Genomic DNA, 16,529 nt, shown 5'->3' with positions numbered 1-16,529 from the left:
GTGATAAGATAAGTAAGTGCACCATGGATACTTTCATTCATGATTGGAGAACCAGTATTTAAAATGTCACGGGTCCCTCTGGTAGAGGTAGAAATAAACTTAGGACTTATACGCAGTTTAAATCTGTTTATGAAACTGAAAAGTATGTTGAATGTTCAACTATGTCTAGTAAATACAAGTCTGCGTTAGCTAAGTTTAGATGTGGAGTTGCCCCCCCCCCCCGTTTAGAAACGGGGAGATATGAAAATATCCCAGAAGAACAGCGTCTATGTCCGATTTGTGAACTAGCAGTGGAAAATGAAGTTCATGTTTTATTTCATTGCCCATTGTATCAGAGTCTCAGAAATGATACTGCATGTTAATAAAGCTATTGAGATTGGTGCCTCATTTAACAATTGAAGTGATCAGGATAAATTAAGCTTTGTACTCTCAAATGAACATATGTTAAAAGTAAGTTCCAAAACGTGCTTTTTGATATTAAAAGCCAGAAACAATCATTTATATAAATAGTTTAACAGACTACATTTCAGGATTAGTCATATATCCTTTTTATTATAAGTATTAGTAGCGTAAATAGTGTAAAGCAAAGTTATATCATCTCATTCTATGTAGGAGATGGGGTATATATAGATACTGACAGTTTAAGTATGTTTGTTTCACTGACAATTTAATTTTTATTTTTTTTTAAATAAGTGTTAGTCTTTAGAACATTAAATTTTCTTAATTCATAAACAATAATGTGATGTAATGTCTGTATCTCACTGACAGTTTAAGTATGTTTGTTTCACTGACAATTTAATTTTTATTTTTTTTTAAATAAGTGTTAGTCTTTAGAACATTAAATTTTCTTAATTCATAAACAATAATGTGATGTAATGTCTGTATCTCACCTCCTGCCTGGAGTGAACAGTTAATATAATTTTAAACACATAGAAATTTTAATATAGAATATGATATATTTTAATTACATAAATAAGTTGTTTTATCCCTATGTTTTGATAATCACTACTGAACAGTTCATCCATTGTCTAAACATGAGTGACAAATGATTTTGTAAAACCATTTTTTATATTGCGTGATAGTGCTTTTATTACAAAATTTAGTATTTTACAGTATAATTTCTTATGGCAGTTTTTAAGACAAGGTCAGTAGAGGTTATCAAACTTTTAGAATGTAAAAAGTCTATTATAATTTTGTAATTAAATATCTCAAATAACTTTTTAATAATGACAATGTGCAATTATGTCATCCTATTGCAATTGATTTATATGATGAAAATGTTGAGAATGTGAATATACATAAATAAGGGAGGTAAATCTACAATATGTGGAGTTATCCCTCTTAGTATTAGCTATAACAAGTCAGACTTCTTTCGAGAATGGCTATATACAAATTAAATGTTTTAAATGTTTTATATGTATATATGTGTATAGATGAGACTATAATAAAGAATAAATAAATAAATATATATTTAATTCTGATTACGTACAATATAACACTATACACGTGTGTAAAATAACAGAGACATTGTATGTTTCAACTATTTCAAGAATCAACCATAAAAGTTTGGAAACATTATGATTTTATTGTTGATTATTTTTATAAAAAATGTTTCATAAGATATAGTTTTATACACTTTAATATATCTTTATACAATCAATAGTTTTTGTATTTACACAATGATATTTTGTTACGACTAGTAAATAAGTTTAAATAAGAATACGAATAAAAAAAATACGTGCTTCACAAAGAGACGGTGTAGCAATTATCAATATTTTCTAATATCAAATTTGAGCATAGTATATCTTTTAAATTACGTTTACTTTTTGAAAGCGTTGGTGTATTAACCAGTATTACATTTTATTTCACAGCAGTACTGGTTTTTGAATTTTTCAGCAGATTGAACTAACATTACACGTACTGTATACAAGTCAAATTTAAAGATACTGAACAACATTTAATAAAACATTGACTTTTATAACTTTGATAATATATTTTCTGTTAGAAACCACCTTACGTGATTATCGATATTAAGCCTTTCAAATCTCGAATAAAAATCATTTTATACAAATATAAAGTGAAGAGTTAAGATATGTTTAATTTCTACATAAGTCCAGTACCCTCAATTGCTAAGTTAATAACAGACTCTACAAATTGGTTCCATTCAGGAACTGTTTCAAATGTGTCATCTTTTGCAATAAGTTTCGCTCTAGCAAATTTTTTAAACACTGCCAGCATTGTCGGTGACATCAAACTTTCCTCGACATCTTCCTTAAACAACAAAATTATAGGAATATTTAAGTTATAAGCCTCTCGCAGTTCGATCTGACACCACTCACTTTCACAGAACTTCTTCGATGCTAAAGCTATCAAAGTACATGACTTGGTGACACATCGTAGTACCTCGTCTATGATAGGGTATCCTGGAGCAATGTCAAGGTCGCCGTTGGAAATCAGTCTCCGGTCAGTCTTTAGAGCGTTTTGTAAATTGTTGTTTAAACAGCGGCTGAACGATTTATTCAGGTCATCTAGATCATCGCTTGCATAAACAATAAAGGATATACGGTTCTTATTGAAATCATCGCCCAAAAACATTTCAATAAACTTTTCTTTAGAAAGTTTTCTCCTCTTTGCTTTGGATCTGTAATGGGCTTTTGTAACAAATACAGAAATTAATGTTACAATGATTGCGACAACAATCACGGAGAAAGTGATGACGAGAGTCCGATGGCATAAAAATTTCGACTTTTCGATAATATTTTTGTCGATAGTAAGGTACTCCCCTTCATAATAACAGCTGTAAGGTTGAGTTTTGTTCACTATCAGATCTGTAAATATCCATTCAATAAATCCTACAGTTTTACAATCACATACAAAGGGATTTCCGATTAAATCTAAGTTTATTACAGCAGTTTTATTTTCGATCCGTTCGATAACATTTCGGAAACTATTAAATGCTTTTATAGTGACTGGATCCAATGCCACTATGCCATTAAAACTCAGGTTAAGAATTGAAAGACCGTGCAAATGTTGAAACTTGAAACTAAGTGTTATGAGCTTGTTCCCATGTAAATCCAAATGGCTAAGTTTGTTGTTATTCATAAACATATCTACTGGTAAATTCGTTAAACTATTAAATGCTAGATTTAAAACAATGAGATTTCTATGCCCCGAAAAGATTTTGCTAAATTCTTCATATTTTTGCATAAATCCAAGACTGTTGTATGCTAAATTCAAACTTTGAAGATAAGAAAATCCACTCAATATTTGCGGCGATATGTATTGTATTTTATTCAAGGACAAATCCATTTCTTCGACGGCAAAATCAGTTGGTAAAAACAAACTTATATTCATCCATTGAAGATTGTTCTGTCGCATAGATATATACTTTAAATTCATCTGCCCAATACACGTTAAGTTAATGACATAATTGTTCAAAACTATTTTATATTTTAAGAAATCGTTAATTTCCAGTACACTCATATTCGGAAATAAATAGTTGTTCATATATCTATATCTGGATTCACTAAATATCTGCAGGCAATCTTTGCCACTAACCTTCCTTATAACTGTGAAATCTAAATCAAGAAACGAATACGGCAATGAGGAAACATTCAAGACTTCAATATTTCTTAACATGTTTGTTAGCAATATATATCGATCATTAAAGTTGTACGACCTCGAAGGTAGAATAGTAGAATTTGAAATATCTAAGTATTTTAAAGTTGGTTCTATGTATGTAGCAGTGAGAGGTCCCACTGGGAACATATTGATTCCGCACAGACTTAGTTTAGAAATTTTTTTCACTGCAACCATATTAATAAAATTTCCATCAATTGTGACACTGCGTCCCCCAATCTGATCAAGTTTGAGAAATTTCAGTGTACGGGGATACGCTAGAAGCGGCTCAACGAGATCTGTAGTGTCCAAAGATGAGCAATCTGAAAAATCCAAAGTGTGTAAAGAGTTCAGTCCATTTAGCGCATCTCTATGTATATCCTCAAACCTCCTTGAATGAATACCGAGCACGTTTACATTATTTAAACTATAAAAGTTAAATCCGGCTACTGTAAAATCAACAACAGGGTTTATGCTTATATCCAAAACCTTCACATTTCTCCAACTTACATGTGAAAATGTGATGTTAGAAATACTAGTACGTAAATAATTAGATATAACAACCCTAGAGATGCCAAGAGGTATCTCTACAGGAATATTTTCTTTACATGTCAAAGTATCACTAGAACCTATACTACAATCCGAAGAAATCCATGCTTTCTGGTGGGTGAAAACAATGAATACAGAAAACAGATAAAACATCACGGAAGTAAACATTCTTTCTAACAAAGAACATTAAACATCGACAAAACATGCGCAATATTAATGTAAATCCCGACAGTAATCTCAGCGAAAATTATTTCCGAGCATGAATATAATAATAATTAATAAGACAGATGATGTTTAAAGTTTTACACCATAAATCATAAGGCGATATCATAGTGTGTATATTGTTGTAAATTATATCAGTTAATTATAGTAACGAAGCGTGACATACACTAATATATTGTTTGATGAAACTTTGATAGGATGCTAAAAAATATATATAAATAAAAATCAGGTACTTTCCCATTTTTTTCACAGTAACCTGTGACATTTATACGTCATAAACAATTACAGCGTATGTTGTTATGCACCTGGTTGTCTGTCCGTATGTTAGCAGGCCGTATCTTATGAACCGGTTGAAGGAAATTAAAACTACTTGGCAGAGATATTAACCATAATGAGTCGTTGGTCAATGTCAAGGTCAATGTCACACTTACTCATTTACAATGTCCATAGCTTAAATATTTGGTATATAGCATTACCTTGTAGACCTCCACAAAACTGATCCATATTATAACCCTTGTGTTAATATTTACCCCACCCGGGTCATTAAGTTAATACAGACTTTTATTATATGATCTAAAAATAGCTGCAATCTCAATGTTCCAAACAGTAGTCAACAGAACATTTTATAAAATCATATTGACTGGTAGTTGTATCATATTCACTGGCTGATTTGGATTTTCCCAGTCTAAAAATGACCCTTTATCAAGGACTGTTAATTACGCGTGCTTATAAAAAATAATTGTTGTGTTTTGTTCTTTATGGCATATTTCTGTACTTTATTATGGTGGCTGATTTGGAACGCGTTGTCGGACTTTTCTCTTGTCGTCCTGTTGCTAACGATGTACGCCAAACGGCACGCTGACGTGCGGCGTGTTGTCGCGATGTCACATTGTCGCTCGGTTCAAATCGAATGATTGGCTTATAAGCTAACCGACAGGGCGACATCGCGACAATGCGCCGCTTTGCGTGCCGCGCTAGAGACAAGACGACAGCGCGACAACGCGCCGTTTGTCGCTTTGTCGTGTTGTCGCTAGCGCCAACTAGACGCACAAAAGCGTACAAAATCAGCCACAATAATTTGTTTATATACATACAACGCACCGCTAGCGACAAGACGAAAATGCGAATACGATATAGGTTGTGTTGTCGCTATCGAAAACGCAACGCGTAAAGTGTACCAAATCAGCCACCGTAATAAAATCTATGAAAACATTTATTTTTTCAAATCTTCAATTCAGCGGTGAATACAAGAGAAGGTATAAAACAATGTCAGCACTAGGGATCGAACCACAGACCTCTCATACATTACATTTGTACATAAAAAAATGTTAATTTGTTACGAAAATTTATCGTAAGGTGTCGAAATATTGGTACTACACTTTACATTAAGCATAGACGTAATTTGGTCTATTGGCGTCATATTTGACGTCATAACCGCCTCCGTGGTCGAGGGGTTAGAGTCAATGACTTCTAATCCAGTTACCTCTCTGGCGTGGGTTCGACCCCCGGGAGATGCTTTGGTAGTTTAGCGCGGAGGAAGGTAGTCTAGTACTGGTGTAACTCTCCACGAACGATAGTAAGGAAACTACCCGCCTATATGACTGAAATACTGTTGGGAAAAGGCGTAAAATGAAACAAACAAACAAACATTTGACGTCATATTACATTTTAAGCATTCATTATGCTGTGCATATATCGTGATATAATGCACTTGATTGTCCTATTTGTATTTGAAGGAGAATAGTTTGAACCATGTTAGAATGTGTAAAATAATGCACTTGAATGTACTAGATCTGCTTGATAGGGGCATAACTGTTAATTAGTGTGAAGCGTATAGCTCAAATGGCGTCACGCCAGTCAAAGTGTTATCACACTAGTGTGTCTAATATCGTTTAAATTAATGGCTTAGTTACGCCCAAGTACCGTGGTGGATGTAATAAAGTATATCCATTTAAAAGAGATCAAAATGTGCAAAAATAGCCTTTACTGCGTTAATCAAGCAGTAAAAATATGGTGATAAATGCAACAAAATCAGTCATTAATCGCACATTAAATGTTAATTATTGCTTGAAACTTGCTCTGAAATAATATACAAATTTTAATTAGAATAAAAACTTTTCTGAATGTCTGTACTTTAGAGAGTTTATCTCGTCATCATTCCAAATATCTCAAACCCATTTAAAACTGTCTAAAATTGAAAGCAGCTTACTATAAACATTGTCATATTTCATCTGTTCATTTTTTTTGTGTGGTTGCATCTTTAAGCCATATCATTTGATGGTTTTCTGACTTAAATACCGAAACAAAAACAAAACATGGCTATCTTTAATTAGATCGCATCCATCTCAACACAGCAACATAAGGTCTTTCATGGTCAGGTGCGCATTTTCAACTCGATTATACATTGTATATATATTACAATAGGGGTGGTTTGGCGTACTATTTGAGCCCCTGGGTCAGGCTGCGCGGCGCCTGACCAATTGAATTTTGTAAATACGTACTTATAAACATTAACCAGCTTAGTGTTTAAAATTATTTTTATAAACAGTCGATTTACTAGACTTATTAACAGTTTGCTGATGTGTTACGATTTATTTGAAATACTACACTCCTACAGGACAAAAATGATTAGGTTTAGGGATTGTCCAACTTCAGAAATAAAGAACTTGACCACAAAACAATATTTTTTAACATTTTTTTTTACAATAACAAAGACACTTTTACCACCATGAAATTACATGACATTAAAATAGCTTATATTTAACCATTCGTGAATAAATCATTTGATTTTTGTATTTTCTGATCGCAAGATCAGTAAATACATAGCTAACATCCACGGTCTAACACAAAATTTCCTAACAGACCTAACAACGCAAAGTAGTTCTTACTCAAAACTGCTTAAAAACCAGCAATTTAAAAGACAGAATAATTTTTAATGTAGGCATTTAACGAATTACAGTGCATTGAAAGTTCAGAGTAGTCAATAGAAATATGAGGTTACAATCACAAATTTCGCGGATGAATATCATTTTAATCAATGAAAATGCTATTTTTAGCTATGTCGATTACTGAATACTCCAGGGCGTAGTATACAAATAAATCTGACTGCCGAGTAGTGGAATATATACATCTCGGACTGTTTTGGCGAGAAGATTTTCGCTAAATTATTTTTATCAGTGTTAAACAGGTTTATCGTGAACAAAATACCTCGAAATTGATATGCAGGCGTCACACTGTCCCGAAATTGACACCAGATGGGCATACGAATATGAAATTTTTAATTTCGCACGAAGATAGCCCCGAAATTGGTCGACAGTCTCTCAACAGCCGAAACAAATACGATTCCTATAGAAGGTCACGCGATCGCATCCGAGCCACACACGATTCCTACCGAAGGTCACGCGATCGCATCTGATACACACACGAAGTCACCTCAAAGATGCAATTTTGTACAAAGTAGTTTACAAGCAGGACACGCGAAGGTCACAAGATAGGTACCCGACGTCGTATTTTAAGTAAGATGCCTTCGTACGTGGTTACGAAGGCGTCAAGTGACCTTCACCTCCGGGTGGTATACAACCCACGGCCAACCGCGCAAATTTCAGTTGCAGATAGTATTGGGAGCTAATTAAACTATGTTTAAACTTTATTTTGGCTCTTCATATTACTATCAAAAACAATTCTGTTCACACAAAAATCTATGATAAAAGTGACGACTTTGATTATGGTATAGTAAACTATCATTTAGATGGAGACGTACCGCATGCAACATCTGACGGGGTATATGTATCTCAGTCAAATAGATTCGCTAGAGCTTTTAGCAACGTGAAGGATTTTAACAAGCTAAATATTTTCATTACTAGCAAGCTACTCAAACAGGGCTACCGCTTTTATAAATTACGTGGATATTTTACAAAATTTAACAATCGTAACTTTGATTTAATCTCAAAATTCAGTAGTGATTCAAAAATGAATTTAACGGAGATGTTATTTACAAACTTCGCAAGATCTTTGGTCATTGTTGCCTTTACTAAATTTATTAAACGTTTAACCAAAAGAGGTTTTGACTCTACTTTTTTAGATATACCGCATGCATAGTGTTCAACACTTTAACAGTTGGTCCTTTCCTCTTTTGATTACATCTGACGGACCAAGTGGGATACTCTATGATGGACAGTTCTTAATGCCCTTTGGGACTGAATTGCCTTAATGTTCGTCTTCTGCCTTGATTCGCCGGGCCCTTGTAGGTGATTTTTTTTGTTACTCTGTCTTCCTTTAAATTATTGAGTACTTTTATAATGGTCATATGGGTATTCCTTTATATGTATCTACATAGTCATCTCGGTGGTTTACATATTTTACCTTTTGAAACCATAACAACTGTTATAGATTTACTTGCCGGGGATTCACTTTATTTACACCGTCTCGTTAATAGGAACATGGTGGGCTAAGACTGTTTTTTGGTGCACTATTAACCGGTTTAAACTCCCCAGCAGTGCTTATGCTGCTGACCGGTCCAAGGCGGCGCCCCTCTTTGTTCCTCAGATGCATGTCTTTGTTATTTCATACTGTTTTGGTGACACTTTTGTCGGCATCCCTTGTTGTTTTCTCGTCTACGGTAAGTATTTTCCCTTTTGCCTCTAGTTTTATTTATTTAATAAATCAAAAATTTATTTGTTTCCTTTGATTTCCTTGTCGTTTACCATTATTTGGTCTGATGCATCATTTAAGTGGTAAGCCTATCCGTGTTCTACCTTGCGCCCTGTCCGTTTTTCTTTGGGGGTGGGGGTCCTTTTTTGTTACTTGGTTCTTGTTGCTTGGTTGTGTGGGGGTTGCATTCATTGGACGTTGCCTTTCCTTGTTTGTTTTTTTATCATATTTGATAAAACTTTATCATACCACTCAAAGTGGGCCCGTGGGCCTCATTGTGTTTTCCAAGGTGTCTTAAAAGTAGCAATGCTGCTGCCTTCTTTTTCTCGGTTGACGCATCATCAAAGCATGTAATTTCTACAGGAAATAAACTGAAAATAATTGTAAATTAATTGTAAATAATGGAAGCCTTTGATGGCTCTGTAGAGATGTGCAAGAGTGACAGATGAGGAAGATGGTCTAGCCGTTTATTATGTCCACCATGATAAACATGCAACGCTTGAGCCACTTAAAATTGCTTTCTTCGGCCTAATCGTGGTCCCATCTCGATGGCATCGTACCAAAATACGATGGCGACACGACGGTATTGCGGGGGCTTCACGTAGTCGTGTTCCCTTTTTAAGACTATCGGGAATCTTCGTGTTTACTTCGTATTGTCCTCTTGAGGATTAAAATGTCATATTACACCGATGATCACACGAAGAAAAGACTACCCGATTTGACAAGATGGCTTCATGGCGGCTTTACGAAGGGCAAAATTGACATACGAATTCTACACGAAAATAAGCCTTCGCAATGTCTTCGGGCAATTTTTTGGCATGCCAAAGATTTTGGAACCGCTCACGAAGTTGCTGCCGGAGTTTGTAATAATCAGCCGGGGATCATACGATGGCAAAAGATGCCCTCACGAATGGCACGTTGTTATTACGATCAGATCCGAATTTGAACATTTCCTTATTCTTGTGTCCATCTGATGCCAAATTCGGGACAGTGCGACGCCTGCATAATATTAAGGATTACAAACACGAAATGGAAATTCTCAATTTAGAATTACAATGTATTTGTTTTTATTCAGGCTACATATTACGTATTACTTCACCGTGGTGCAGGGGTATCGCGCTCGTATCGCGCTCGTTTAGGGTGTGAGAGGCCTAAGGTTCAAATCCTAGTCGAGATAACTTTTTTTTGAAGTGTCTTTTTTAAGGAAGTAGCCACGATATGCAAGGATAAAGTGTGGCTGTCATAAAAAATGATTTTTGATGCAACTCTAGTCATGCAAAATTCCATATGTATCAATCTCAAACTGTTATAGAAAAAAATCTTAACGCCGTCGCTGCGTAAGATGAATTATAGTTTATAAAAATAAACCTATATAGGAAAATACATACAGATAGTCTGTATGATTTAGATTGCAAAGATCAGAAAATACCACAGAGCTTGCAGCCCTTTGATTTAGAATTTTAATCATGTAAACATATAAACCAATAGAGTAATCTCCCTTGAAAAGTGTAACACAAGACCGGCGGAGTTGCCTCCCTTTGAAAAATAAGTTCCTGTTAAATATAAAGGGCAAAATTGAATATTGTTCCGTTTCTACCCTTGAGTAATGGCGGCCGCACAAATAAAATTAAAATAAATACGCACATTTACAAGTTCCATATAAACTTTATCAGATTTACCTTAATTATAGTGTTCTAAATTCTGGTAGACAAAATATTTACAAAATTTTGAAATTACTGATATATATATAGCATGAAAAACAGTTATTTTATCTACAGACATTTCTCATGAAATATTACTCAGTCGCAATGATTATTTTTTATTTCTGTTGGCGAGAAAGATGACCGTGTTCCGTTTTCTTAGTGAACACGGTGCCAGGTTCTTGCTGAGAACAGTCAAGCACGATGGCATAATATCACATAATGTTTCAATACCATTTGCGTGATTATATATATCTCAAAATAAAACAGAACACAGCAAAAAAAAGACATCATGCATTAACGACCAAAAACAAAGTTTTTTAAACAGAAATTTTATTACTCTAGTATGGATCTATTTCTTTGATGTTTTTTAACATACTGTAGAGAATTTGTTTATAAAATGTATGGAATGTAACTACATTATTTTTAATTAAAAAAAGACGTCTGTAAATGATAGCTAGATTATTATTATTTATTAAAAATAAAACATTCGTGTTCTTTACCTAATCGCTTTGACTCAACAATTGAACATTTGTATGAATGACAAAATTAATCATTTCACATTCAGCTCTACTTTTTTCAGCTGAAAAACATCTAACACTCTAAAACTATCATTTAAAAGTTACTAGACTCATGTGTGATCTTCTGAACGATTCGTTTTGACCTTGTTAGATTACATAAATAGTTTTGAATAATGAATGTAAATTTAGCACGGGAATCACGAAATTATCGTTTATATGTTTCATCTGTAGTTGTGCACATCACCAGCACGTTCCGCTTTGCTGCACAAAATGGCCGCCGGAGCTAAAAGTAGAAAAATCTTGTCTGGCTTTCACAGGTCAAGCTACTGGTGATTTTCAATGAAACTTCACATTAGTGATCATCACCATCCCTAATTATGCATATCGCGGCATGTTCTGCTTCGCTGCACAAAATGGCTGCCAAAGCTAAAAATAGAAAAATCCAGTCTGGCTATCACAGGTCAAAGTTCTGGCGAGATTTCCACCTACATAGTTTTGGGAGACAAACGTTTTTGTGACAAAAATTCTTCTAGTTTACTTCTAAACTTAAGAAACAAACATAAAACTTTTTTCTGCATGTTAGATTATGATTCGTGCATGCGCAGAGTGACAATTAAAAACGTGCATAAGTAGATGTAGCGGAAAATTCTGATGTCCATCGTACAAAGATCTTAATACCTTCCTTTTTTAATGTTCACATTTAGAATTTAATAATTATATTTTTTCTTTTAGTTTTTTTTGTATTTTTTTCATACACAGATGTAACAAATCTAAACAAAATTGTAGCAAGAAGACTGGGGGCCCTGAGTGTGGAGACAGAGAACACTTCCACGCTGATCATGGTCTGCCCCGTATCAAGAGTCGGCCTTGGTATGATGTACCTACAACCTGTGAACATCGGGTGTTTAATGTCACTTCTTGTCTGGAAAATTACCGCTGTGGTACTACAGTTATCTAAAACTTACAAGCTTTGTGAAATAAAACTAAATTCATTAATTAAAGGCTCCACTACATGCTGACAAGTGTATGCAAACTTCTCTGCACCTCATGTCAAATATGAAAATAAAGTCAAATTTATAGACACTAACTATTTCGCATTTAAAGACATAATCAATAATAAATGCAACTCAGCAAATGATAAGCTAGAAATATACATTGATATCAACGATGAGAAAAAAATGCAGCCTGACTGGGACTCGAATCAAGGACACTCAGAATACCACACTTCAGCATTACCATACGAACCCAGAACCCTCAGAGTACCGCTTATATATTTTGTCTCCAGATTAGGGATAATTTCTATACAGTGATATAGTCCCCCGCTATAATGAAATTTGTCATCTTATTTCTTGTTGGTACACTGAAAGTGAATTCAAATGGAGCTTATATACCGTCATTAAATTAAAAGTTAACAACTCAACTCTTGACAATGTAGTTTTACAAAAACTGCTTGTTATTTATGTTGAAAATACACTTACTTAGCATTGTCAGGTAAATTTGAAGGAATCTTGCATGTTTTTTATAATGCATACCTTCTTATTGTTGTAATGTATGGGAAAAAGAAAACAAAAACTATATAATTATGCCAAATACACAAAATACAAACTCGAATTGGAAAATTATTCTAGACCTTCCAATGAGAAAGCGATCAAAAAATTTATACTATTGCCTTTCAAGAACACACCAGTGTCCAAGTATATAAAGCTCTGAATAATATGTCCCCTCAATAAATATGAGACTTACTTACCACATCCAATTATCAAAAGTATAATCTATTTTAGGATCAAAATCTCATGGAAATTTAATTTTGCTTACAAACCACATACTAATACTAATTATTTTAATGACACATTCCAATTTAATGCCATGGTTATTTGGAATTCCATACTGCTGACTATTAAAAGGAAAACAATATTGTCAATATTTAAAAACAGTTTCAAGAAATATTTATTAAATCAACTTTAGTATGGTACATGTGTATTATTTACATCATACATTTATTATTATCTTTATTTCTTACTATAAAATGTTTTCTAATAATTAGTGTCTGTCTTAGTTTTGACCTTTGTTAATTGCAGATTGAAATGATGCACTGAAGAAAGTAATTATGTTTTTTGATTTTGATAAAATGAATTTTATGAATGTTCAGTATATGTGCTAATTTAAGATATATGTTAAAACTGGGATACAATTTAATCATTTCTTTTACATGTTATATTTTCTTCATAATTATGGTATGTCTTTTATTTAGAACTTAGAAGGCTGCATTGTAAAAAAAGGTGTTGCAATCTGTACATGTCTTAATGTGTTACATTCTGTGAATAAAGTTATTCCTATTATTATTATTATGACATTTTGGGCTCCAAATGTAACATGGTGAGATTTGCAGCCTGTCTGGGGGATCAAACCTAGGACACCCTGACTACAAGTCCGCAGCTCTACCAATTTGTGTTTATACACCACGTTCTTGTTTTTATTATTACATGAAAGTTAAATCATACTGTTTCAGACAGATTATGTTTGTTAGATTATAAAAGCATTTCTGTAATTTTATTATAGAACTTATCTTCTGTATTTTTCATGACAAAAAAGTAATATATTGTTATTTTCATTTCTGATATCTGTTGAATTTTTGCTTTAATTGATTAGTTTAATAGCATAAACAAAATATAAGAAAAATATTGTCACAAATATACTCTAAACTAGGATACATGATGTTGATTTATTCTGATAAACATTGACCTTTTATTGAGCTTGACAATCAAGGTCAAATTATTGAAATTATATGTGGCCTTGAGGGCAATATGCAAGTTTACAGACCGGTGGGTCAGACTTCGGAAGGTATATGGCCCTTAGCTGCGCTTCGGGCCATATACTTTCCAAGGTCTGACCAACAAGTCAGTAAATTTGCATTTTGCCCGAAAGGCCATGTTTTATTTGTTATATTATACCGAATCTAAATCCTTTTTTCTCTTTTGTTTCTGTCATTTTTATTATAATTTGCTTTCAAATAATAATTTTATTTGTTCAGTGTGTGAAATATCTCAAACCCTAGCCAGATTTTTTTATTATTTTCAAGCGATGCTTCAAAAAAAAAAATCATGCTCTTTTAAGATTCCATTTTTGTTAATAAAATGTTGACAGATAGGCAATACCGTCTGTTTGTGTTTTCTGAAACTTGCGGGTCGTGAAAGTCGCGTTTAACAGTCTGTATAAGAATTATGGACTGGGTAGCCGGTCTGTATGCGATATATGGACTGGATGACAACATGTTTAATATAGAAGAGCGTATGCAAATGAGGTATAATATTGTTTTTGTTACCTCCACAAACAAAGTTTAAGGAGTCAGCTTGTCGGTCGGTCTGGTGGTCGTCCGATTTTATGTTTTTTTAACATAACTAGAGTTATTGTAATAACTTGGTATATAGCAACTTTAAGTGGAAACCCCGGTTGGTATTGCTTTTTCACCCCTGAGTCCAAGGTCAAGGTTGCTGTTACTAAAAAAAGAAAAATGATTTCCAGACAATAATGAGATAATGTAATCAAACTTGGTTTATAGCAAGCTTATATAAAGACCCCGCTTGGTTTTGCTGCTGGACCCCCTGGGGTCAAGATCACCATTACTAAAAATAGAAAAATGGTTCTGGACAATAACTAGACTCAGGAATTGAACTGGGTATATAGCAAGCTTATATGAAGACCTAGGTTGGGATTGTTTTTTAATTCCCTGGGGTCAAGGTCAATTTTACTAAAAGTAGAAAACTGGTTTATGAACAATAACAAGAGTTGGGGATGAGATATTGTAATCAAACTTGGTATATAACAACCTTATGAGATATTGTAATAAAACTTGGCATTTAGCAAGCTTATGAAGAGACCTAGCTTTGGATTGTTTTTGGACCCCTAGGTTCAAAGTCAAGGTCACTGTTACTAAAAATAGAAATGTGCTTTCTGAAAGATAGGCAATTAATTGTAATAATCATTGGTTCACAGATGAACCATCACAAAATATTAGAGGTCGAGTTCTAATTTTGCTTCAAACCAATTATTTTTCAAAAAGTTAAGGTTGCCAGTGGGGTGGGGGGGGGGGGGGGGTATTAATCACCTTTAGATATAGTAGCTTTAGTCATTCATAGTTTTTATTCATATTTGCATCAAAGAACACATATGACAAAACCGACATGTTGAATTATTCTAATTTGACCTTCACCTTGTATTGACCTTAACTGTCAATGTCAAATTATACAAAATTTGCGTGAACTGTCATAACAGTTTTATTTATTTACAAATTTGATTGATGGATCTACTTGCAAAAAAGAAAACATATGACAAAGCCAACATGTTAAATTATTCTGGTATGACCTTGACCTTTAATTGACATTGACCGTCAAGGTCAAATTATTGAAATTTGCTGTAGTTATCATAGCTTTGTTACTCATTTAGAGATTTGATTCATTCTTGGATGGCAAAACAGACATATTGAATTATTCTGATATTACATTGACCTTTAATTTACCTTGAATTTCAATGTCAAATTATTGTAAGTACTGTTCCTTAAATTGTCATAACTTTGTTACTTATTTATAGATTTGATTCATGCTTAGACAAAATACCACATATGACAAACTTACATGTTGAATTATTCTGATTTGACCTTGACAGTGTATTAACCTTGACAGTCAAGGACAAGTTGAAAAAAAATCCTTGAACTACGGTGTCCTTATCGTGCCATTTAGAATGTCGTCCGTCGCGTCTAAGGGTAGACACACGACAATGCGAAGTGACATCGCGACAATGCGAAGCGACGCTTGACAACGCGAAGCGATATGCGACAATGCGAAGCGACGCTCGACAGTGTCAAACGATATGTCGCACTGTCGCCTAGAAATGTCGCGGTAAAAAAGGGCGACATTTAAGAAATGTCGCTTCGCGTTGTCGAGTGTCGCTTCGCATTGTCGAGCGTCGCTTCGCGTTGTCGCGATGTCACTTCGCGTTGTCGCGATGTCACTTCGCGTTGTCGCATTGTCACTTCGCATTGTCGAGTGTCGAGGTTGGTAGAAGTGCATACCACGACACTCGACAATGCGAAACGACAACGCGACAATGCGATACGACGCTCGACAATGCGAAGTGACACTCGACATCGCGAAGCGACATTTTTAAAATGTCGAGTAAATGTCGCGTTATTTTTATGATTTTTACACCGCGACGCTCAACATTGCGAAGCGACACTCGACAATGCGAAGCGACACTCGACAACGCGAAGCGA

General features: G+C 34.1%; 1 protein-coding gene across 1 annotated transcript; it reads right to left on the bottom strand.

The window, feature by feature from the left end:
• Positions 1-1,557: 1,557 nt before the first annotated feature.
• LOC132729603 (toll-like receptor 4) lies at positions 1,558-4,464 on the bottom strand. The gene has a single exon (XM_060715386.1). It carries the CDS (start codon positions 4,333-4,335, stop codon positions 2,104-2,106), a length of 2,232 nt encoding a protein of 743 aa, XP_060571369.1. The 5' UTR covers positions 4,336-4,464; the 3' UTR covers positions 1,558-2,103.
• Between the last annotated feature and the right edge of the window lie 12,065 nt (positions 4,465-16,529).

The sequence above is a fragment of the Ruditapes philippinarum genome, unplaced genomic scaffold (genome assembly GCF_026571515.1).
Source record: "Ruditapes philippinarum isolate M1 unplaced genomic scaffold, ASM2657151v2 ctg3692_1_1_1_1, whole genome shotgun sequence".
In the NCBI taxonomy this organism is placed as follows: Eukaryota; Metazoa; Mollusca; class Bivalvia; order Venerida; family Veneridae; genus Ruditapes; species Ruditapes philippinarum.
This window is presented reverse-complemented; position numbering and strand designations above follow the sequence as displayed.